General features: G+C 35.6%; 2 protein-coding genes, 3 long non-coding RNA genes and 1 pseudogene across 8 annotated transcripts; all 6 read left to right on the top strand.

The window, feature by feature from the left end:
• Positions 1–2147: 2147 nt before the first annotated feature.
• LOC148691016 (uncharacterized) lies at positions 2148–5389 on the top strand. 2 transcript variants are annotated; one of them, XR_015956586.1, is made up of 5 exons: positions 2148–2523; positions 2674–3017; positions 3099–3229; positions 4740–4937; positions 5105–5389. It is a non-coding gene; the product is annotated as an uncharacterized LOC148691016 (long non-coding RNA). The 2 variants fall into 2 exon arrangements; XR_015956585.1 differs by having other exon boundaries at positions 2674–3229.
• A 387-nt stretch (positions 5390–5776) lies between these two features.
• LOC148691015 (uncharacterized) lies at positions 5777–6235 on the top strand. Its single transcript, XR_015956686.1, has 4 exons — positions 5777–5800; positions 5892–5945; positions 6026–6082; positions 6168–6235. It is a non-coding gene; the product is annotated as an uncharacterized LOC148691015 (long non-coding RNA).
• A 1223-nt stretch (positions 6236–7458) lies between these two features.
• Positions 7459–9238, top strand: LOC148691014 (uncharacterized). 3 transcript variants are annotated; one of them, XM_088685518.1, is made up of 5 exons: positions 7461–7790; positions 7847–7927; positions 8087–8134; positions 8224–8318; positions 9005–9238. In XM_088685518.1, the coding sequence occupies exons 2-5, from the start codon at positions 7882–7884 to the stop codon at positions 9059–9061; spliced, it is 246 nt and encodes an 81-aa protein (XP_088541644.1). In that variant the 5' UTR covers positions 7461–7790; positions 7847–7881; the 3' UTR covers positions 9062–9238. The 3 variants fall into 3 exon arrangements, with proteins under 3 accessions (XP_088541643.1, XP_088541644.1, XP_088541642.1); XM_088685516.1 differs by having other exon boundaries at positions 8989–9238; XM_088685517.1 differs by lacking the exon at positions 8087–8134 and having other exon boundaries at positions 7459–7790; positions 8989–9238.
• A 728-nt stretch (positions 9239–9966) lies between these two features.
• LOC148691013 (uncharacterized) lies at positions 9967–12046 on the top strand. The gene is made up of 5 exons (XM_088685068.1): positions 9967–10059; positions 10222–10408; positions 10510–10593; positions 10838–10996; positions 11094–12046. Exons 1-5 carry the CDS (start codon positions 9967–9969, stop codon positions 12044–12046), a joined length of 1476 nt encoding a protein of 491 aa, XP_088541194.1.
• Positions 12047–12448: 402 nt separating this feature from the next.
• Positions 12449–15433, top strand: LOC137717047 (uncharacterized; annotated as a pseudogene).
• Positions 15434–18672: 3239 nt separating this feature from the next.
• On the top strand, positions 18673–19493 carry LOC148691012 (uncharacterized). Its single transcript, XR_015957353.1, has 2 exons — positions 18673–18890; positions 19193–19493. It is a non-coding gene; the product is annotated as an uncharacterized LOC148691012 (long non-coding RNA).
• The last annotated feature ends 5841 nt before the right edge of the window (positions 19494–25334 follow it).

The raw sequence follows: 25334 nt of genomic DNA, 5'->3' as shown, positions 1-25334 counted from the left end.
TAATTTTTTGTTTTCGCTTTTATCTTTTATTACAAATTATTCATTGTTTTATATAGTAGTTTTTATATTTCCAGTACTAAAGTAATTTTCATTCATCATTTTACCATCATATGTCAGACTTAATGCAAAAGACAATAAAGTATGAACGTGGCATTAGATTTCAAACTGCTATGAGCAGTTGCCATTTGATTTCACCTTTAATTAATCGTCAGCCTCTAATCGTCAGTGTCTGAGGTATTTGCTTCCACCCTTTTCTTCCTTTTTGCCTTCTTTGGCTTTTAACTTCTATCTCTCTTTTTATTCTGCATTTTAATTTCATGTTCTGGGATAGTTTCTATTAATCCATTATCCCCAGTTTTTCCCAGTCTTTTTCTGCTTTTTCCCATACAAAGTGTATTGCAGGAAGGCGGAGCATCATATGGTCATTTTTAAAGGTAATTCCCCGAAATCTATTGCTTAATTTATATTTTTCTTATGGGCTGTGATGGGATTTTGGAAAAACGAAACTCAAAAGTTTCTCTTTATTGTTATTACGGTACCTTAATAATTTGCCCCTTTTCTTTGAACATGTTTGTTAGTCTTGATCTGACATTGGACATATTAGTTATACATGCCATGCAATTTAAATTGATTGCAAGCTTATTTGGTTTCTCTGATGTACTTTAAATTCCTCCCTTGGCTTTGTTTGCAATCTTTTTTGGATTAATTCTTCATTTTCTCCCAAGTTTGTATCTGTTTGACGTAGGAATTGTACTTTTATGTCTATCATATGTCTTGATTGTTATTATTTCAATGTAAGTCCTTCCTGGGAGAGTCTAACATATGCTGCTCTTCTCAAGCGTCAAAAGAAAGAAATTGAGGAGCTTGGAGGCAAATTGCACGCTAATTTTTGTATTAATTGTCGACATCCATGTATGATAATAATTATAAATATAGACTGTGTACATAAATTAAAGGAATTTAAATATTCCGCATGTTTTAGGTATCTCATTCAGAACATTGGCCAGAGGAAATCCTCAATCTGCAAAAACACGTTAATGCAGGTTTGGAATATACACTTTATGTTTATTGTAATTAGTTGAATGCAAGTGTCTGGAATATGCGTACTTTCTGTGCAGACTGAGTTAGAAGGGGAGCGTATGGCTTTGGAGTTGGAGGAAAAAAAAAGCCCAAGCTGAGAGAGAGAAAGAAAGGGGTAGAGGTTGCCGTGGGTTTTCAAAAAACCGTGAAGCTCGCCCACTACAAGCACTAACTTTCCAGTTCGTATAATCCCATTTTTCCCATTCCTACTCATTCTCCCACTCCTTCTCCCCAGGCGTAAAAAGGAAATTAATCTAGGTGTAAGTTTCTTTTTTTCACTTCTTTTTCCTGCATGGTTGTACTCATTTTACACATTTTCATGCAAGCATAATATGTAATTGTATGAATTCCCAGGTTTAGCTTCATATGGGTTCTTTTAACTTCTTCCTTTGGAATCTTCATTGTGCGTTTTTTAAAATTTCGGTCAGATTATGAGTTTCAATTTTGATTATCTTAATGTGCTATATGTGTGCTATGGTAATTTTAAAAATTATTTGTTTTCATTCTCAGGATATTTACAAGAATACCCACAAAAAATGAAGAAGGAACTACCTATTCATAAGATCCCAAACAGACGTGTCTCTATTTTTACACCTGGTTGGGAGATATCTGTCGGAGTAAAAACTACTGATCTAAGCCAACTGATTCTCAAAGAGTGGAAAAAGAAGAAGCATGAGCAGTATGTATCATAAATTATATACTAAATTTGTTACAAGGAACTTAATCTATATATATAAAGGGAGAAGGCCAGTTTGGTGAAGCATTTGGAAATGCCAAGAATGCCCTCATTTCATACATAAAACACAAGGATAACTGCTCACAAAAATAGGGTCAAATTCGTAAATATGTTACTATTCATAAATCATTTACAAGTTAAAAAAACAAAATTATCCATTGCAAACAATATATGCACCCATCACAACAATGACAATTATGAACCATTAGATGAAAACACACACACTTTAAATTCATTATCATCCCTTAAATTAATCATCCTATAACTACTTCGTTACATTCTATCTTTCTGCTATACAAAAAACAAGAAGTAAATAAATAAATAAAAAAAAGAAAAAAAATACTTCAGATGGGCACGAAGCCACGAACTCTCAATAGCAGTTGCAGCGGTTGCAAACTGCAGAGACGGAATTCTCCACAGCACTTGCAGACTTGCAGTTGCAAATTGCAGAGACAGAATTCTCCACAGCACTTGCAGCGGTTGCAAACTGCAGAGATGGAACTGCCATATAACACACGTTTAAGGTGAGCAACGGGTCACTCCATCCCCGCAAACCAGTGAGAAATTTAGACAGTCGCTCAGTGTACCAGAACGCATCTTTCTTCGCTGCCCTCACCACCAATAGTCTCCGGCCTTCTAAGCATTCAGTCCTCTGAATCTTCTCTCACTTCCGCCTCCGCCGTCGTCTTCATTACCATGTCCTCCAGGTACCCAAGATTTTATTCACTTCAGTGTCCTATATAATCCAATCATCATTGTCTTCATCAAAGAGTGTCCTAAATATTGTCTAATTAGATAACTTAAAGCTTTTGTTTGCTTGCGTCACCGTCACCGTCATCGTCACGGGGAGCTTTCAGTTTGTGTTTAATCAAGTTGATGGCACAAATGGCAACAAACGAAGACCTTCTGATCCCAACCAATTCACGACACCCTCAAAGCCGTCTACGGCCATTCCTCCCAGTTTTCAATTTTGTGCATGTGTTTGAGTTTTTTACCGGACGGTGGATTCAAGGAGACTGAACTTGACCAGAGAGCACATAGACTACGAGGGCCACTCGGTGCTACCGCTGGCCATATGACAAGACACCATTGTCGCAATTCGGAAGCGCAAACGACGATGAAGACGCCGAGAAAGTTCTCATAATTTCCAATGGTCAACAAGAAGTACCAAATTTGTACTTAGCCCACCGACGCTACCCAGGTAGTAAATTGTTTGACTTAATCATCATTCGTTTAACTATAATGTTATCCCAGTTACATCCGAGTTCAATTTCGGTCAAAGTTTTTTTTGGAAATTGAAGGAAATTGAGAATCACAAATGGGGGCCTTATTTCATTTGGGTTGTCTTTGGAAACGTTCGACTACTTCTACAAGTTCCTCCATTACTGGCCTACTGATCTCAATGTCAATAAGGTATGAAACAACGTTATGAATTTGTTGTTAACCTTTCAGCTATGCATTCATTTTGCTGAACGTTAAAGACTGGAACTTTTTGTTAGTGTATAGCAATATACTGTATGATTTATGTAATTTGGATTTGGGAAATTTGGTGACGGGTTGTTTGCTTTCCCATGTTTGGTTGATCATCAACTGCTGCGGATTTGGTGCATTACCCAGTTTTATGAAAAAAATTATTTAGGATTCGGCTACATATGCTAATACGGTATTACAAATAGGTTTTTGTTTTAATTAGTGAAGTTGGAGCCGTTATGTAGGAATTTATTAAATTTGATTGCTAGAAAGATAGGGAGGAGGGGAAGATATTGGTTTTGAGTTGAACGTTATGTTTTGAATTTGAGTGAGTATTACTCATTTATGCGTTTGAAAATCTAATTTAATCGTGAATCTAAATTTTCTTGGAATTTGGTATGAAGCTCGATCATGGTAGTTCTTTGGTCTTGCTACACTAAAGCGAGAATTTGTTCACATCATTCTGGATTTGAGTTCACAAAGTTGAATTATGTTTACGTAGTGAGATCAGTTTTAGAATTTTCAATTAAAACATGATTAATTTTGTAAGATTTGTGTAAATTGGTTGTAATCACGGATCCTACGTGCGATGTACAAAGTTATATTTTCATTTTAACATTTATGTTGTTCTTCTTTGATGATTTTAAGAAACTTTTCATTCGAATTTCTCTTTTGGCCTTCTGTAATATTGTATTTTACCACAAGCTATAAAATTCATGTTTCCCACCACAAAAAGTACAAACACCAATAGATAAAGCACACAATATGTCAATAACAATCTTCTAAATTGTAAACAATATACCCTAATTCTTTTGTGTGTGAGTGCCTATATGTCAAACAAAGTAACATTAAATCAACTGAAATTTTGAATATAATTTGGAACTTAGGATAGTGTCATTTACAATTAATTATCTTGGGCAAGTGTATTTACAACATATTTTCATCTTTGCATCAACTTGAGCTTAGTCAATTACTTGGAAAGTTAAAGATGCTAAATTAGTTGAATCTTTAATGGAGTTCGATTGCAATTCAAAGTCATTTTAAGTTCTATTGCAATTCAAAGTTCAGGGTTTTTGTTTGGTCATCATTGACGAAGTAAATGTAAGTTATTTCCGGATTTTAACATTTGGGGTGTGCATTTTGTTTCTAGATCTTCCCAATTCAGTGCTTCTGTTACACTAACGGAAAAATGGTAAACCTAAAAGCGAATGGTTCCTTTTCTAGCAATGATATATTATGCCTCAGTGAACTTTATTGTGTTTAATTTTGCCCTGCTGCATCTATTGCTTATTAGAACGTAAAACAAGACAAAAAGAAGAGGAAAATTAGTTTTCATTTCTTCTAAGTAAATTTGATTCATCCCTTTGCCTCCAGTTTTCTAAATTTTTTTTATAAAATCACTGTCATTGTTTAATTTGTCTAACTATTATGCCCCAATGAAATTTGTCAACAGAGAACTGAGATTGGATGACACGGTTGAAGAAGCCAACGTAAAGGCAAGAGAGAGAGAGAGAGAAGATAGACAAATAAAGAATAAAATAGAAATACATTAGCTTTCTTCGTTGCTGTCAATTGATATTTTTTTCAAACAATCTTTTACGTTATGCCAAAGCTACATGTCATGTTGTAGCTTTTTAGCCTCTTATTACGGGTATTACACATTTTTAAAGATCCTTTTATATTATATCGACCCCACATTCGTCATTTGTTATATGAAACTATGTTTTGGTATATTTTTTCTGCATTTTGTATTATATTTGTAACTGTATGTATTCCTTTACTACACTATTTGAATGTCATGTTTCTTTTCTATTACAGATATGATGATGAAAGCTTTTCTTCACTCGCCTACGGAGAAAAAGAGGCATGCATATAAAAGATGCAACTGCCTAGAACCTTGGTTCACGCTGAAGCATGTCATCAAAGGGAGTAGTCAATTTATAGTTCCTACATGGTGTAATTAGCATCTTTTATAGAGTTTTAATTTTTACGTAAATGGCTGATAGAATTTTGAACTTTTTGTATAATGCTGAATAGTTTCGTATACCAAATGATAGATGTGGACTTGACATAATATAAAAAGATCTTTAGAGATGTGTAACACCTGTCAATGTAGTTGTATGCTGAAAGATATGCTCTTTAACGCTGATTAGGATATAAGAATATCTAAAACAACATATCTTTGGGGTGCGTAGCGTCCGTGATGCAAAAATGCCTCTCGCATGTGCGTGAGCGCATGCGGAGAGGCTAGTTATTTTATATATACCTTCAATATATAGGTGGCGCATGAAAAAGGCCGTAGAAGAATTAAAACATTCAACAACTCCTCAAATCATACGTATTTTGGAATAAAGTCCAACAAATTAGGTACAACACCATTTCTTACTTGTTTATTTTAATTGGCATTCTCTATATCATTCTACAAATTAATTATCTCAAATTATAAAATAAAATAAAACAATTTATGGGTGCAGGAAAAAGATTAACAGAGGCCAAACAACTTTTCTAAATACGGTAAGTCTTCTCTTATTTTCATACAAAAGTATACTATAAATTCAAATTGCATTCAATTTTCAAATATAAATAAAATTGCATTTTTTGTTAGTTTTACAAGCATCACACCCGTCTCAAAGTACAAAGGTTGAAGTACAAGATTAAGGTAATATTTCTTATTATTTAATTTTGTAAATATGGTTACAGTTTGTTACCTCAAACTTGACAAATATATTTATCTTTCAGTATTCTACAAGTAACTGGAGTAAAAATATTGCCATGAGAAAATTGTCAAACTTAAAGGTATTTAGATTAAGTTGCTTGCAATCTTTATAGTTGGGATTGTGCATTACAGTTAGACTTCTTATTTTATCATCATTGCTTGCAGATTAACCATGAAAATCTAAAGCATCAAGTGCAAGCAAATGGGTGGCAATCATGGTTTTGATTTCACACGTAGACGCTATGTTTACATATGTACATGTTGTCCATATTTTGTTTTGCTTCATATATTAGGAGTTCATCCCTAGCTAGCCTATAACTTTGATTGAAAACTTATGAATCTAAAACATTTTGATTTAAGGACATTAAGTGTTGTCAATATGTATTTAGAAATGAAATTACATGTCATATTTTCAGATTTTTTTTATTTATAAATAGTATATGTTTTCCCATTTTATCTTCGTTGTTCTTTTAAAGAAAAAATAGTAAAAAATGTATGAGAGATTACTCACATATGTGCAAATTGGATGGAATATATGCTCCTAAATTCTTCAACAAACGTGGCAATATGACAATATGGCATACGATAACACCATTATCACTTTGGAATGATGGGATGATTGTACGGTAACACCATTATCTCATCAACCTTTCTTCAACTCAAGCAATTGGAACTACGTAGCCTGACCCATGTTCTAATGTTGAACATCTCAGTCCCAACCCAAAATGGCACACCCATAATTATGTACTCACTCCTCTAACCGCATCAACTATCCCATTCATACAGCCATTGAACAAATGATCTGCCACCTGCTCGAATGACGCCAAATATTGGCCATAATACCTTTTTGTCCACCATAATAAAAAAATGTTGTTGTGCACCCTTTTAATACACCCACTAATCCACATGTTACAAAATATATTGATCAGTTCATATTTTCTATACAACATTAAATAATTAATCATATTTTTTAATTTTTTATATGAGAGTTTAAAGAACCTAACTCTTGATCTTCTGTACATCTGTACAATATATAAGGGTAAAATGGTACTGATGGATATAATAGAATTCTAACTACACTGAGTAACTTAATTACCAAAGTCATAATAATGATCAAGCATAGCTCATTTCATGAAATCAAATTCTATCAGCCAAACCAAAAAAAAAAAAAAAAAAGGTGGAATGGTTAGTGTGCAATTCATAAATTTCATTTTTTGGGTACAATGGGCAGGTGCAAAAAGACTAAGTTAGATGATTGAACATAATAAAAAATTGAAAATAATAAGAAATTGTTGTGATGGACACAAACACATTTTATAAAATAATCACTTAAGAAATATAAGAATATCTAAAACAACACACCTTTGGGGCGCGTAGCGCCCGTGATGCAAAAATGCCTCTCGCACGCACGTTAGTGCGTGCAGAGAGGCTAGTATTTTGTATACTTCTGGGCTTTTTGAAATTATTGCTCTTGAGAAATTAATTGAAAATTTACTTTTGGAAATTGGGATTTTATTTGGATTAATCCCATCAGTAAAGTGGCAGTCATAAGTGAAATAATGAATTTATCACACTATGCTGATGGGTTTTTGTTCAGTGGGTGAAATTCTGATTTGTTTTTTTCATGGTATTTAGGGAGGAATTAGTGAAGGAATGTATAAAGAGAGGGACCGAGTTGGTTTAAGCTATTGCGAATAGTCTTTTCAACTCACATTCAACTGAAGGCATAGACGGTCCCATTGTGCACATGTTCGCTTCCTGAAACTAAGCTGCCAAGATAGAAAGCATGTGAGTCATTCATCTTATGATTCTCCAACGATTTTATTTTATTTTTTATTTTTTAGGTTTGATCATGTATATGAGCATTTGGTAGTGAAACATGTATAGTGCTTCACAATTGAAAAGAAGTGGAATGGTAGTTTCAGGTAATTGTCGAGATTTTTGTTGATCCTCTTTTGTTGTGCTGCCAATTTACGGTTCCTATCATGTAAATTGGTTGACTAAAATGTTAGCGTATGCAAAAAGCCTTTTGCCAAACAAAGGGTAAATCATTACTGACACTGTAGGAATTTTGAAACGTGTAGGTGGACCGTATTTGATTGAGAATAAGATACCGTGCAATATCGATTTTGGCATGAATGTTGGGGATGAGGTATATATCTTAAACCAGATTACTTAATTATAGTTAAATTAACTTTTTTTTTCTTTTTCTGTTATGTAGCTGAAGCAGCTAAAGTTGAGTGTTTTAATCGGTTGTATATATCACCCAGTTTACCTGTTCCTACTGCTGCTCAACAGGGACGAGTTTCACAGCAGGTGAGTGAAAATTCTGGGTTCTTAATTTTCTATTTTCTGATTGAAATTTGATGGTATATCTGATTCAATTGGAAGACTAAGCTAAAAGTACAAGTGGTATTTTTTGGTTAATTTGTTGGTTTTTTGGATGGCTCTTCTGGGTTGTTGTTAATTGTATGTTTTCTGATTGAATTTGGCATCAATTTATCCAATGGATTAATGAGCTAAAACTACAAGTGGGGTTGTTTTGATTTTTGGGTTGTTTAATTTTCTGTTATTTTATTATGAGAAAATAAGGATTTGAACATGTTAATTAGCTAAGAATTAGTTTACATTGGACAATATATATGATTTTGGATTCGTGTTGGTGTAGCTAGGGACAATTATATCTGTGGATGGATGTTGGGTTGGAAGGTCTACTCATAAACAAGAACAAATCTAAGGGTAGAGTGAAACTGAAAAGCAGCCAAACTTAAATTGCAATTTTCCAAAGAGCACGATTGGCCCTTTGTTTTAAAATTTTCATACTTCTCATTCTTATGTACCCTTATGTATTGGTAACGTGTATTCAACTTTAAAACTTTATCCGAAACCATTTGGTGGGTGTTTGGAATTTTGGAATTAGATTTTCAGTTTGGTTTGTGAATTGCTAACTTTATCAACTCCTCTTGCTTAACCTCAATTATTTCAGTTGGCATTGGTTGCAGACCCATTTGTTGAGGCTCGAAGAAAAAGGAAGGGGGGAAAGTGTATTCTTGCCATAGATTTTCTGTTGGGAGTGAGCATTGAAGAAAAGGGAAGGTGATAACAGCGGAAGAGGTGGCTTTTTGCTTTTGGCCTTTTGTTTTCTTCATTTTGCTTAATGTTGAGAATTGAGAAAAGAACTTCTAATGTTGAACCCCAATTCGAGAAGATAATGTGAAGAAAACAAATATTCGTAATTGTTATTATGTCCAAGATCAAACCAATTATGAACAATTGCTATCCTCTAACAAAAAAAATTTTGACTGATGTTTAGTTATTCATAATCTTCTTCGTAATCTCAAATATCCATGTAGTCCAAAATCATCCCTAAACACCAGCGGGGTTCGAGAAGGATTTTGAATATCATAACAGTTATTCATAATTATGATTTTGTTAAGGAACCTTGCGTACATGCATTGTTTTTTTTTTTTTTTTTTTTTTTTTTTTTTTTTTTTTTTAATTTTTATCCATTTGAACCAAATCATCCCATCCCCATTTGCACCCCAACGACCAACAAAGCACCCCAAAATTTCTTAAGCTGTGTTGATCACAAATTATTGACGATCATATCCTTAAACTAATGAACCAAAATTACTAATAAACATAATACCTAAGAAACCAAAATTACTAAAATTTTAAGGATATCATAACATTTTAGAGCTTATATGTGCATTGTTGAGTTATTAGAGCAAACTAATAAATATAATGAACCTACATTGAATAGAAATTCTTCTTTGTCATGTGGTAGTTTTTTAGCCTCTTATTACGGGTTACACATTTCTAAAAACTTTTTATATTATGTCCAGCCCACATCCATCATTTATGATAGGGTTTAGGGGTATTAAAAAAGTTTAAAATTCTACTCATCCAGTTGACATAAAAATTAAAACTCTATAAACAATGCTAATTTATAAAAGAAAAAAACATGAAAGCTAAATCATATCCAAGTCCTAACACCAACCGAGAAGTGTATATAAGCCCGTCATTTCCTTGCACTAATACTTATTACACTTCAAAAGTATTTTGTGATCATTTTATTTTGTTCTTTTGTATTATAGTGATGTGTAGATAAATGTTTTTTCTTCTTCTGTTCATAGGCATCTACGTAGACTTTTTCGTATTTATGGAATGTCACAGAATTTGTATTCAATTTAGGTTCATTTATTTTTAAATTTTTTAGATAAATTTTTCCATAGAGCGTGGCCAAAGTCGTGCAAGACAATGGTGTCAATCATTGAGTCCTGAAGAACATCAAAGATATCTAGCTCGACGACGTCTAATAGCACAAGAAAAAAGACAACAAATTCCAACTCTATATGATGATCATACTATGACATCCCCCAGTAACATACAACAAGAAATTCCTGGTATTTATTTCATATTCCTTTTTCTTTAACTCATACTAATGCAAAAAAAAAAAAAAAAAAAATCTAATGTCTAATTTTTCTTTTAACTATGCAACAAGTAGGTCCCAATAATATACAAGAACGGGTTCAGTTGGCTAACTATGATGTTGAGGTCGACCCCAGTAATATAGAACAACAAATTCCTGGTATTTATTTCAATTTCTTTATTTGTATTTGTTTCACACTTAAAAAATTAGGTTATTTTTTAAGAACAAAATTTAGTGAATTGAAATCTCATTGTATTCTTTTCTTCGATACTTTCATATTGATCTCAATGTTGTAGTTATTTTTAGTGGTAGTCTTACGAAATATTAGACTCACAACTAAATATATTAAATATTAAAGACAAAATTTTTAACTAATCGTATTATAATGTGGTCTATTTATTAGAACAAATTGAGCATGAAAGCGCGAATTCAAGGGTTTTGTCAGATATCACAAATCATGATGACCAAACTTCTACTAGAATGCGTACTCATATGGGACAGTTGGCACATTCAAATAGGTCACAAATATCTTATGGGATGCTCTCAATTCCTCCCCACAATGGTGAGCTTAGTATATAATTTTATCTTTATATAGATATGTGATTAGTTACAAAGAAAATTCTTATACTGAATGTTGGATATTCATGTAAAAATATCAGAAGAAGAACATGCAAATAGAACCAATTGTCATGTGCGCCAAACCAGAGGAAGAAGAAACCACAATTGTGCTAGAAATTATAATGAGAATCGGGGTATCCTAGGTTGCCAATTATTTGCTCCAACCACATGTCCGTACTGCTATGCACGATTATTTGCTCGAGAAACTTTGAATATGTGTTGCTTGAAAGGAAGAATTGTTTTACCCCCAATACAATCCCCACCAGAAATGGTTGCTCTTTTCTTTGACCAAACAAATGAGGGTAGACACTTCAGGCAAAATATTCGAGCTTACAATCATGCATTTGCATTCACTTCAATGGGAGTACACGTGGATGAAAGAATTAATATTGGTGGTCGTGGGATTTACACATTTCGTGCTCAAGATGCATTATATCATAAGATTGGTGGACTTTTACCAAATGAAGGGAACAGACCGCGATTTTTACAAGCTTATATATATGACACTGAGCATGAAGTTGAAAACCGAATGTGTGAAAGTGAAGTTTTAGATAGACGTGTGGTTGAAAAGATACAACATATGTTGAACAACCATAATCCTTTTGTTCATACATTGCGAAGCCTCGGACAACGCCAAGATTTGCCGAATTGCAAGTTGATCCTAAAAAAGCAACCAATAGATCGGCGTCAGTATAGTCTACCATCAGCATCACAAGTTGCGGCAATTATAATAGATGGAGATAATGCCACAATTGCAAATGGAAGGGATATCGTGGTGGAGACAATTAGTGGAAGACTTTCTCACGTCCGAGACTATGTTGGATTTTATGATCCCTTACAATATCCACTATTGCTGCTTTACGGTACATATGGATGGGATGTTAACAGTCGTGATGATGGTGGAAGAGCAATAACATGTTGTGACTATTATGCTTATATGTTACAGGTTTGTACTGATAACATAATTTACTTCCCGGTATATATAGATGAATGATGATTCCTATATTAAAAGCAATATATGAAATTTGCTTTTGTAGATACGCCATAATGGATCATCATTTTTGCTTCGAGGTGGACGTCTCTTGCAACAATATGTTGTAGATAACTACATTAAAATTGAATCACAAAAACTTAGATGGTTGCGTTCTAATCAAGCCACAGTTAGAGCGGATCTCTACAAAGGACTTGAAGACTCTCTAAATGCAGGTCAACACAATGCAGGTATATATATCGTTTCAGTCATCGTTATTTAGAAATATAACTTTGTTTAAAGTGTGTACAATATATATAGCTAATTGAAAATAAAATATTATTAGGTAGCATCAGGCGTAGAATTATTTTACCATCATCATTTGTTGGAAGCCCACGTGACATGTACCAACGATATCAAGACGCAATGACTTTGGTTCAAAGATTCGGAAAGCCAGATCTTTTTATTACCATGACATGTAACCCAAGTTGGGAAGAAATCAAAAGCGAAATACTCGCTGGACAAACTCCACAAGATCGCCCTGACTTACTCACTAGAGTATTTCGTGCAAAACTTGAGCAACTAAAAGAAGACATCATTGAAAATGGGGTATTGGGCAGTGTTGTTGCTTACGCATACGTTATTGAGTTTCAGAAACGTGGTCTTCCACATGTGCATATGCTGGTTGTGTTAGATGAAAATGATAAGATCAATAACCCAGATGAGTATGACCGAATTGTTAGAGCTGAAATACCAAATGAAGATGTAGAGCCTCAACTTTATAATGTGGTGTTAAAGCATATGATTCATGGCCCGTGTGGGATTCATAATCCTCTATCTCCATGTATGAAAAATGGGAGTTGTAAGAGAAAGTTTCCCAAACCATTTGCACCAGTCACCGTTCAAGGGAATGATTCGCATCCAATTTATCAAAGGCGAGGAAATCGATTGCCCGTCTCACTTAATCGACAAGGAAACATAATGGTTGATAATAGTTGGGTCATTCCATATAATTCATGGTTGCTGTTAAGGTATGATTGTCACATCAATGTCGAAATTTGCGCAAGCATAAAAAGTGTCAAGTACTTATATAAGTATGTTTACAAAGGCCCAGACAGAGTGACAGTTGAAGTGCAATCAGACCCTCAATACGATGAAATAAAGCAGTTTCAGGATGCAAGATGGGTTTGCGCACCAGAGGCATTATGGAAAATATTCAAGTTCATTATTAATCGAATTTATCCATTTGTTGAGCGAATGCAAATACATCTTCCTAATATGCACCAAGTTCAGTTTCGTGCCGATGAAAGCATAACAAATATTCTACATGATGAGAGTACAAGAAAGACAATGTTGACTGAATTTTTTACACTTAATCATGTGGATGCAGAAGCGCGACATTATTTATACATGGAGATACCATCACATTACAGATGGATTCAAGCTCAAAGAAAGTGGTCTAAAAGAAAGAATCGTAACAAGGTTATTGGGCGAATATATGCAGTTTCACCTGCTGAAGGCGAAAAATTTTACCTTCGGATTCTTCTTAATCATGTTAGAGGACCAACATCCTTCACAAACTTGAGAACAATTAATGGGGTTTTGCATCCAACATTTAAGCAGGCAGCAGAACAACGAGGTTTGTTAGAAAGAGATGACAGTATTCGACAATGTTTGTTAGAGGCCTCCACAATTCAGATGCCGTCGGCTTTAAGAAGATTATTCATCACCATATTGGTATATTGTGCACCAATTGGTGTTCGAGGGTTATGGGATGAGTTATGTCCATTCATGATGGAAGATTATGTTTCCATGACTAACATAACTCCCACACTTGCTACCAACATACTCTTGCGTGAGTTGAACATACTTTTGGTTCAATTTAACAAGAGTATAAACGAGTTTGATTTGCCCCAAATGACAAGAGGAAATGAATCAAGTTCAGGAATGACCGGATGTATTGAAGATGAAATATCCATATGTATTCCACAACAAGATCTTGATGCAATTGAACGCTTAAATGATGACCAAAAAAGTGCGTTTAACATAATAATGGGTGCAGTTCAACGATCGGATAATGCAACTTTTTTTGTGGATGGTCCCGGTGGAACTGGAAAAACTTACTTATATCGCGCATTGTTAGCAAGTTTGAGAAGGTTGGGGCACATAGTATTAGCAACATCATCATCTGAAATAGCAGCTACGATATTGCCTGGTGGGAGGACAGCACATTCTAAATTCAAGATACCACTTAGTCTCGATGCATCATCGATGTGTTCGATCGGTAAACAATCTGATTTAGCAAAGCTAATACAAAAGGCAAAGGCAATTATTTGGGATGAAGCAACAATGACGCATCGTCATGCATTTGAAGCACTCGATTGAACGTTCAGAGACTTAACAGATATTGACTTACCATTTGGGGGGAAGATAATGATATTTGGGGGAGATTTTCGACAAGTTCTTCCTGTTATCCGGAAAGGAACCAAGTCCGAACTAATCCAAGCAAGTGTTGTTAAGGCATCATTTTGGTCACAAGTAAAGATTTTAAAACTCAAACAAAACATGAGATCCATAAATGATTGTGAATTTTCAGAATTTTTACTTCGTGTTGGTGATGGGAATGAAGATGTTATTATGGATGATACGGTAAAACTACCTGAATGCATGGTGATACCATGGGAGAGTGAGCATTCCATTAATCAATTAATTGCCAAAATCTTCCCTGACTTAGAGGATCATATAAATGATGCAACCTACATGGTGGAAAGGGCAGTGGTAACTCCTACAAATGAAGACGTTGATATGTTGAATGAAAAGATAATCAATATGTTTCCGGGTTTAGAAGAGACAATGTATTCATTTGATTCAGTTGAGGATGACGCAAGGAATTTGTATCAGCCAGAGTTCTTGAATTCAATCTCACTTGGTGGTTTGCCTCCACACAAGTTAACTCTGAAAAGAGGTGCTCCAATCATGCTTTTAAGAAATATTGATCCGAAATTGGGATTGTGTAATGGTACAAGATTATTGTGTCGTGGTTCTTACCGAAATCTTATTGATGTTGAAATTCTAACTGGACAATTTGCTGGATCCAGAGTTTTCTTACCAAGAATCCCTCTCAAAAGTACTGATACTGCTGGGCTTCCATTTGAACTTACAAGAAAGCAATTTCCAGTGAAACTAAGTTTCTCTATCACTATAAACAAATCTCAAGGTCAGACAATACCACATGTAGGCGTTTACCTTCCAGATCATGTCTTCAGCCATGGACAATTATATGTGGCTTTATCGAGGGGGGTCTCAAAGTCAACCACAACCGTGTTAGTAAAAAGTGGCTCCATAGTAGGCCAACAAGGTGTATTTACACGGAATGTAGTATACAAAGAAGTCTTGCTTCATTCCAGCTAATCATGGTGATTCCTAATAGGTAACAGCTTTATTAACGATAACCTTTCAGTATGCATTTCTCACTTATCAATTAACTCTTTTTATTTGATTTTTAATTTTCTCACTATCGTTTGTAGATTGGCAATGAAAATTTGAAGCATCAATCATGAACAAATGGGTGGAAATTGCAGCATTGATGTCAATATGTAAACTTTCTTTTCAAAAGAAACAGTGACATATACACTCTATGAGTATTGTGAATAATGTACATATTGTTATGTAGGATTTACATTTTGACATTTAAATTGTTTTGTATTTTGGTACGAGTACTTACTGTTTTCATCTACTATTTTTTATTTATTTACATATACTTGCTATCGTTCATAGGCTTTAGGTAGGAACTTGCATCTAAAATCGTATGTTGTTTGATAAGTGCATGAATAACATTTAAATCATTACTTTACACAAAGTAAAAATGAAAAACATGATAACTTTTTAGGACGTGCATGATAAAAAAAAAAAAGTTCCTCTTTGCACAATACATTTAAAGTATATCTTGACAATTACAATGGGAAAAACTAACACAATACACCTTTAGGGGCGCGTATCGCCCATGATGCAAAAATGCCTCTCGCACGCACGTTAGTGCGTGCAGAGAGACTAGTTTATTTTTTAAATCACAACCAGTTCTCCAAAAACAAAAAAAAAATTACAGTAATCGAAATAAAATTAGGGACAAAACACAGTGACCAAAAATCATCTTACCTTATACAAAAATACAACATAAATAAGCTCCCCACATGTATGGAGTTTAATTAATTTGTAGAGATTCCGTATAAAATTTTGATTCAATTCACTCGAAATCTCATAGGGAAATGTGAGATTTGTGGATGCTTAAAATAAACTACAAAATCTCTCCAATTCCCTGTAATTCCTCAACTTTATCAAATTCTTTAAAATCAATTTCTAATTGAATATATCTTGAATGTTATAAACTTCTTTAAAATCCTAATTGAATACACCTGGATTTCTAAGGATTTTAATAAAGTATCTTAAAATTCTAATTGAATACACCTTGAATTTCAGATAATCACTTAGAATCCTAATTGAATACCCCTAAATTCATTAAAATAATTAAAATCCCTCAAAATCCTAATTGAATACACCTAAAAATTAATGAATTTATAAATCTATTAAAGTCTATCAAATTCTTAATTGAATACACCTCTCGCAAATTAGGTTTTCTAATGTAAGGCCCACATATTTCGGCTTGTTAAAAAAAGGCCCACATCTTTTAAGTCGGCTTCACCTTCTTCTTTTCCCCTCTTTCGACAGTCCGATACATAGTACCAAATCAAAATTCCCAATTTTTCCCTCGCTTTCCCACAATCCAAACACCCCTGAAACCGCCACTATGATTTTTATCCTATTCCGGTTTATTTTTATCCTGGATTATGTAATATGCTATTTGGCATTCTAGATTTTAGAGGCGTTTGTTGCTCTGTTATCGTCAGCTTCGAATAGTGAAAACAGTTAGTTTAAAACTTGAACAATTTGATCTATTAGAGTTGTTGTATATGTACAATTTTATAACCGTATAATGCTGTTAATATTTTGAGAGAAGATGAATATGATACATCGATTTCGGAACTTTCATAGCATAAGCAAACTATCATAGATGTTTTTATCAATTTCACATGTTGCCACTTTAGTATTTCTCACCCTGTTGGTGCAATCGTCTAAGTTCAATGGTGGTCTACTGCTTAGCGCCAAATTTGGCTACTTGATTCATGGATTCTTATCCATCCATTGCAATCAACTTAAGGAGTAATTTGTTTAAGGTCGCAAAATATTGTCAGTATTAATTAAGATTGAATCAAATCTGTTGGAGTTTTGACAAGGAAGAGAAGAAGAAAAATGAATGTCGAAACTCAGAGGTTGGCTCCAATGAGGTCTTGACTTGTTTCTATTCATTTTATGATCAGTTTGGTGAGACCTTTCTCACGCCACATGGGAGGGGACTTGTTCTTCCTCTCTCGTATGGCTTCTGCACATGCACTTATACATGGCTCTCTCTACCTCATTATATAGAGAGGTGTGTTGGTGTTCGCTCTCTTGGTGTACATGTTTTGCTCACTTGGTGCCCCTCAAGAATAGGCCCAATGTTGGCTATCAAGTAGGTTCTTTTGTTTACGGGATTATGAAACAAATAGGATTTCGGGTTGAAGATCTCAAGATTCCTAAATTCGCAGAAGAGTTGAATCAACTCTTTCAAAATTGTAGTGGAAAAAGATGGTACTTCCGCAGTTTTTGATGAAATTGGTTTTTGTTTTTTGACAAACGATAACATTAGTGAGTTAAATTATTAATTATTAAAGATGAGGGGGACTGATAGGGATCGAACCGCATCAGGGTACATAAACATCGTTACAAATCAAATTGTAAATTTGTTATTTGGTTGCAAGGAATTCGGGAAAGATTACAAATTAAATAAACCAACATCCTTGTTTTCTCTAGGTACGTAGCTGACACTAAAGATAGCTTTTATCATAATGGTGGAAATTGATACGTTAGAAAATGCTAGAGTGTTAGACAAATAAGGAATATGGTTGGAGTCCTTGTGTAATTGTATTATTGGAAGAATAAGCCGTCCTACAGCCGTCAAGCCATCCTACAGCCATCCTACCTTGTCCTACCTACACACTAGCCGTCCTACAGCGTCAAGCCGTCCTACAGCCGTCCTACCTTGTCCTACCTACACACTAGGACGGCTACCTTGTCCTCTACAGCCGTCCTACCTTGTCCTACCTACACACTAGGACGGCTACCTTGTCCTACCTACACATTTGTATCATGTATATATATCCTTGTAATCTTGTAGAGAAAAATTAATGAGAAAAAGCATTCTCTTCCATATTTTCCACAAAGCATTCTCTTCCATATTTTCTACATGGTATACAGAGCAGGTTTATAACCCTAGCCCTAATTTTTTTTTCAGCAGCTTTCTTTGCCGTTCCCATGGCTGTTCGTGGCCCGTCCCGTCCCTCCTCTGCTCGTCCTCCCCTCCACTGCACCTACTGCAATTTTGATTATCATACCCGAGACACCTGCCATAAACTTCATGGCTATCCCGTTGGCCATCCCATCCATGGCCAACCGTGGTGACCACCGCGCCGTGCCACTACTTCCAGTTCTTCCCGCAGCCATGCACCTTCCAGTCCTCCCCGACAGCCACGGTTTTCTGCTTCCCGGCCCCATAATTTCACCCAGGCCCATCACGTGCAAGGCACCCAGGCCCCCGCCTCCTCTTCTACTCCAGCGACCCACCAAGTGCACGGGGCCCAGCCCACTTTGCATGACTTGCAGCTTGCCATGCCTGACCTCTCTGCCGAGCAGCACTCCCGTGTTCTAGCTGCTCTACGTGACACCACCACCCCTCCTCAGGCCAATGCCGTTCTCACTACTGATTTTGCCCAAGGTTTGTTACCTGTCACCTCTCGTCATGGTCAATGGATTCTTGACAGTGGTGCTACGGATCATATTACTTCTTCCGCTTCATGTTTGGTTAATCATTCTCCTTCACATTTGCCGTCTGTTTCTTTTCCTAGTGGTGTTTCCGCTCCCATTACTTTTACCGGCACTCTTCCTTTAAATTCATCATTTACTTTGAAGGATGTTTTATGTGTCCCTAATTTCCGAGTAGATCTTTTATCGGTTGGTAAACTTACAGATGGATTATCGTGTTCCATAACCTTCTTTCCTTCTTGGTGTGTTTTGCAGGACTTGGTTTCGAAGGCGATGATTGGTGTGGGTAAGCGACGTGGCGATCTGTATTACCTTGTGGCCCTTACCTCTTCTCTCCCCACCCGTCAACCTCTCTGCAACATCATTACCATCCCCTCCTCCCTCTGGCATAGGCGTCTTGGTCACCCCTCCTCCACTCGTTTGCAAGCTTTAGCATCTAGCTCTCTTAATTGTACTTTTGATTCTAGTCATATTTGTGATGTTTGTCCGTTGGCAAAACAAACTCGTCAACCTTTTCTTTTGAGTTCAATTTCATCAACTTTCCCTTTTGCTTTAATTCATTGTGATATTTGGGGCTCGAATCGTCAATCTTCTCTTTCTGGTACTCATTATTTCTTAACCATTGTGGATGATTTTTCTCGCTTTACGTGGGTCTTCCTCATGAAACATAAATCCGACACTCAACAATTAATTAAGGATTTTTTTGCTTATGTCACTACCCAATTTCGCACTACCATCCAATGCATTCGTACTGACAATGGTGGTGAATTTTTATCTCTTCGTAGTTTTTTCTCTGATCATGGGGTGCTTTTACAAACTTCTTGTGTTTATACCCCCCAACAAAATGGCGTTGTTGAAAGAAAACATCGTCATCTTCTTGAAACCGCTCGCGCCCTTCGTTTTCAATCCCATCTTCCTATCAAGTTTTGGGGGGAATGTGTTCTTACCGCTACTTATCTCATCAATCGTCTCCCTACCCGTCTTCTCCATCATAAATCCCCATTTGAGGTTCTCTTTTCGAAAACCCCATCTTATGACCACTTCTGCGTCTTTGGTTGTCTGGCATATGCCACCTCTGTCACTCCCACCACCAAATTTTCCCTTCGGGCTCATCGTTGCATTTTTCTCGGTTATCCTCATGGATAAAAGGCCTATACCCTTTACGATCTCGACAATCACCGCATTTTCACTAGTCGAGACGTCATCTTTCACGAAACTACTTTCCCTTATGCCGTTTCTCACCCTCCTATCCCATCCTCTTCGCCTACCCTACCCATCCCACCCCCTCTGGACTTTACATATAACCCACCACCTTCCTCCCCTTCCACGCCTCCCACAGATTCCCTTGCTGCCCCATTACCCGTTCCTCCCCATGCCCCTGCCCTCTCGGCATCCCCTTATTCCCCCCCCCCCCCCCGCTATTTCCTTACCTTTCACCCTTTTACCCACGGACATCCCTACCCCCCCCCCATTACCTACTAATCCTCCCCTTCCCCGCACCTCTTCCCGTGCCCATAAACCTCCATCCTATTTAAAAGACTACGTTTGCTCGCAGGTGATTCTGCCATCCCACCCATCTTCGACTTCGCAACCCAGTTCTACACAAGGTACGCGATATCCACTTTGTAATTTTCTCTCTTATCACCGTTACTCTCCCAAGCATTTTTCTTACATTAACTCTGTCAGTCGGACTGTGGAGCCTTCCTCCTTTGCCGAGGCTGCCACTGACCCCAATTGGCAACGTGCTATGACTGATGAGCTTCAAGCTTTACATGCTAATGGTACTTGGACTTTAACTTCCTTGCCCCCTGGCAAAATTCCCATTGGTTATAAGTGGGTGTACAAACTCAAGCACAATTCTGACGGCTCTATTGACCGCTACAAAGCTCGTTTGGTTGCTAAAGGCTTCACTCAGGCTGAAGGTATTGATTATCATGACACTTTTTCTCCTACTGCTAAGATGATTACGGTGCGTTGTCTTCTTGCTCTTGCTGCTAGTCAGTCTTGGTCTCTTCATCAGCTTGATGTTAATAATGCTTTCTTACATGGTGACTTACATGAAGAAATCTATATGTCTCCTCCTCCTGGTCTTCGGCGACAGGGGGAGAATCTTGTGTGTCGCCTTCACAAGTCACTTTATGGTCTTAAGCAGGCTTCTTGCCAATGGTTTGCCAAATTCACTAGTGCCATCATTTCTGCCGGTTTTCAACAATCCAAAGCTGACTATTCATTGTTCACTAAAAAGTCTGGTATTTCTTTCACAACTTTGCTCATTTATGTGGATGATATTGTGATTACAGGCAATGATGCTAGTGCCATTAATTCTCTGAAGTCTTTTCTCCGTGATCATTTTCGGATAAAAGACCTTGGTGATTTAAAATATTTTTTGGGTATTGAGGTTTCTCGTTCCAAACAAGGGATTTATATTTCTCAACGCAAGTATGCATTAGAGATTCTCAAGGACTATGGTTTTTTGGGAGCATGACCCATTGCTTTTCCTATGGATGACACAAAATTATCTGATAAAGGAGAACTTCTCAAGGATCCTGAAAAGTATCGACGATTAGTAGGTCGGTTAATATATCTCACTATCACTCGGCCGGATATCACCTATTCTGTGCATGTTCTAAGCCGTTTTATGCACGAGCCAAGGATATCTCATATGGATGCTGCGCTTCGTATTGTTCGTTATTTGAAGGCTACTCCAGGTCAAGGTTTATTATTTCGTTCTGACAACCAGACCAAGTTAACTGCGTTTTGTGATTCTGATTGGGCAGGTTGCCCTATCACTCGCCGTTCGACTACTGGGTATTGTGTATTCTTGGGCGGTTCTTTGATTTCTTGGCGGACGAAACGACAGAAAACTGTTTCGCTCTCTTCAACAGAGGCGGAATATAGGGCCATGGTAGGTGCTTGTTGCGAGATAGTTTGGCTTCGTTTTTTGTTGAAGGATTTGAACATTCCTTTGGATGGTCCTTCCATTTTATTTTGTGATAATCAAGCAGCGTTACATATAGCTACCAATCCTGTTTTTCATGAACGAACTCGTCACATTGAGATGGATTGTCACTTTATACGAGATAAGATTGTAGATGGCACAATAGAGACCAAGCATGTGGGTACGGCACAACAGTTGGCAGACTTGTTTACCAAACCTCTTGGGAAAGAAAAGTTTTCGGGTATGTTACGCAAGTTGAGAGTTCTTGACATCCACTCTCCAACTTGAGGGGGAGTGTTAGACAAATAAGGAATATGGTTGGAGTCCTTGTGTAATTGTATATAATATTATTATTGGAAGAATAAGCCGTCCTACAGCCGTCAAGCCGTCCTACAGCCGTCCTACCTTGTCCTACCTACACACTAGCCGTCCTACAGCCGTCAAGTCGTCCTACAGCCGTCCTACCTTGTCCTACCTACACACTAGGACGGCTACCTTGTCCTCTACAGCCGTCCTACCTTGTCCTACCTACACACTAGGACGGCTACCTTGTCCTACCTACACATTTGTATCATGTATATATATCCTTGTAATCTTGTAGAGAAAAATTAATGAGAAAAAGCATTCTCTTCCATATTTTCCACAAAGCATTCTCTTCCATATTTTCTACATAGAGTAGTCTATTGTCAATCAGGATGCTCTCATTTAAAGACTTTTCCAAAGATATTCTGATTTTTGTAAAATCGACAGGATGCTCTCATTTAAAGACTTTTCCAAAGATATTCCGATTTTTGTAAAATTGATAGGATATTATAGGATGGAAAATAAAGGCAATTTACTATTATGGGTAGGCTTTATACGTGCGGATAAAAGCTATAGGACTCGCACATCTATTCTTGATCAGATTGTTCTTCATTATTAATTTGTCTACTTGACCTATACGTGTTGAATCTTACTAATTGATTTCCATCATGCTGTGTATATAAATGAAATTCTGTAGGGTTTCTTATATTAGAATCTCCTAAAATATTTGATACATCTCATTCTATTTCTTCTAGTTTTAACATATCGGCCTTCTTAGTAAGATTCAACACGTATCAATCGATTTCAAGTAGTCTTGACCCACCTTCCCAGCAATTTCTCGTAAACTAGGGTTTTTCAACAAGTATCCAAAATTTCCTTTGAATAATCTTCAGTCTATTTTCTAATTGGAAGTCAGATATATTCTTTAATATATTTTCTGGAATCTCAATTCAGATGAAGTGATCATTTCTTACGATTTTTCTGAATGCTTGACCTAGTCATATCCACAGACTTTAGGAAAATTACTCACTTCATTCCCTACTTGTTCTTAGGTTAATTTGCTTCTTTTTTCTTTATTTTTAACTTGTCTACCTTAAGTTTTGCTTATACCTTTATTTTTTTTTCTTTGAACAAAAGATATCATTTACATAAAGGGAGAAATGGTGGGTTTAGCCTCACAATGGACTAATAATGTGATTGCAAAAAAGTCAAGAAAGATAACAAATTAAATAAATCATCACCATTGTTTCTCTGGGTAGCTGTCACTAAAATGGCTTTTTATTGTAGTGTTAGAAAGCAATAATGTTTATACACTCCTGTGCGGATTTAATTTCACATGTAATTTTTTCTACTGTTTTTTTCTTTCTTTCTTTAATTTCAAGTGTTTCATATCCTTTGTTTCTCAAGTAATGTTATTGTAAAGAATATTGCTTGTAAAAGGAGGAAGAGCCTTCACGTACTCGTACATATTACGAAACTTTAGTGATTCACTAGCGACGCATCAATCGATTTCAAGTTGATCTATCAAATATATGCTGACAAAATAATAGGAAAAAAAATGGTTTTTAAAATAATTGTAAAGATTCAATTTGTGGTCTTGACCCTCCTACCCATCAATTTCTCGGAAACTCGGGTTTGTCTTGAGCTGCAAATTTTCCTTTAAAGAATCTCGACTCTATTAACTAATTGGAAGTCAGATATATTCTTTAATATATTTTCTAGAATCTCAATTCAGGTGAAGTCATCGTTTCTTACTATTTTTCTGAATGGTTGACCTAGTCATATCTGCAGACTGGGAAAATTACTCACTTCATTCCCTACATGTTCTTAGATTAATTTGCTTCTTCTTTCTCTATTTTTAATTTATCTACCTTAAGTTTTGCTTATACGTATTAAATATACTACATTACTACTTTTTAAGACAAGATATTGCTATGCTGCAATCAGGCAAGGGGAAAATTCCGAACCCAAGTTACAGTGATTGCAAGGCTAACGTCCTATCCACCACAGTTTTGCAATTTACATGGAAATTGATAGAAATTTTTTGTTTTGTTTTTGCTTGAAATATATTTAAGCATAGGGAACCAAGTGAATCTTCGAACTTAATAAAATTCGTATTAACATTTGACAACATAACATAAGATCACATTAACTGGCATTTGTTCATACATTTAGCATCAAGATATATTATATATATATATATAGATATTATATATATATATTGAAGAGAGTATCTTATGCATTAAATATATATATATATATATATATATTGAAGAGAGTATCTTATGCGTCAAAGAGAGTATCTTATGCATTAAATATATATATATATATATATATATATATTGAAGAGAGTATCTTATGCGTCAAAGAGAGTATCTTATGCATTAAATATATATATATATATATATATATATATATATATATATATATATATATATATATATATATATTGAAGAGAGTATCTTATGCATGAAAGTGATAGAATATCTATATAAATTGAAGAGAGTATCTTATGCGTCAAAGTGATAGAATATCAAGTGGAACAATAAATTCTTCAGCAATTTCCACTTTCATCGTTTTCAAAGACTAAAGTTTTTCAAGAGACATTCATGGTTTTAAAATGACGACAGTCAGCAAGACCATGGCCACAATAATGCAGAATTCTATATCATGGTTTTGAAGAATGAATTGTTTGTTATTTAATTCCAAATTTCCATGGTTTTGAAGAATTAATTTGAAATCTAAATTAAAGTCGACTGTTTTTTATTTGTGTAATTTTTTTTTAGTACATTAATCTATACTAACGGGAAGGGAAGAATTTGAATCCAGAATGCAGTGGATTAAAGAGAAAGACATAACCATTAGAGCAATTCACTACTTAATTTTCAAGTTGATCAACCAAACCCCACATTATTCAATTCACATAAACTTTCTGTAAACTTAGCAATGGCAAGTTATCTTGTACTACTGTAAAAGAAAATGTTTGTAATTTATTCACAGAATTAAGATAGCATCAGCCATCCATGCATTCACAATTATTCACATAATTAATTAGTTATTTTCTTGTTAGTTATGTGGAGTGTTTAATTTGTAATTAGGTTTTAATTACCCTTTCTGGGTGCTGGGTTTGGCGCCTTGGAGTTGGGATCTCTTCCT

The sequence above is a fragment of the Pyrus communis genome, chromosome 15 (assembly GCF_041283825.1).
Source record: "Pyrus communis isolate YQ-2024b chromosome 15, ASM4128382v1, whole genome shotgun sequence".
NCBI classification, from domain to species: domain Eukaryota; kingdom Viridiplantae; phylum Streptophyta; class Magnoliopsida; order Rosales; family Rosaceae; genus Pyrus; species Pyrus communis.
The sequence above is the reverse complement of the archived record's forward strand: the minus strand, read 5'-3'. Positions and strand labels throughout refer to the sequence as shown.

Bases quoted from the DNA above. Each gene is read 5' to 3' on its own strand.
- LOC148691014 (XM_088685516.1), top strand. From the start codon at position 7,882: ATGTATAGTGCTTCACAATTGAAAAGAAGTGGAATGGTAGTTTCAG. The intron at 8,135-8,223 runs GCATGAATGTTG...TCTGTTATGTAG, and splicing joins ACCGTGCAATATCGATTTTG to CTGAAGCAGCTAAAGTTGAG. The intron at 8,319-8,988 runs GTGAGTGAAAAT...CAATTATTTCAG, and splicing joins AGGGACGAGTTTCACAGCAG to TTGGCATTGGTTGCAGACCC.
- LOC148691013 (XM_088685068.1), top strand. From the start codon at position 9,967: ATGAAAGCTAAATCATATCCAAGTCCTAACACCAACCGAGAAGTGTAT. The intron at 10,409-10,509 runs GTATTTATTTCA...TGCAACAAGTAG, and splicing joins CATACAACAAGAAATTCCTG to GTCCCAATAATATACAAGAA. The intron at 10,997-11,093 runs GTGAGCTTAGTA...TAAAAATATCAG, and splicing joins CTCAATTCCTCCCCACAATG to AAGAAGAACATGCAAATAGA.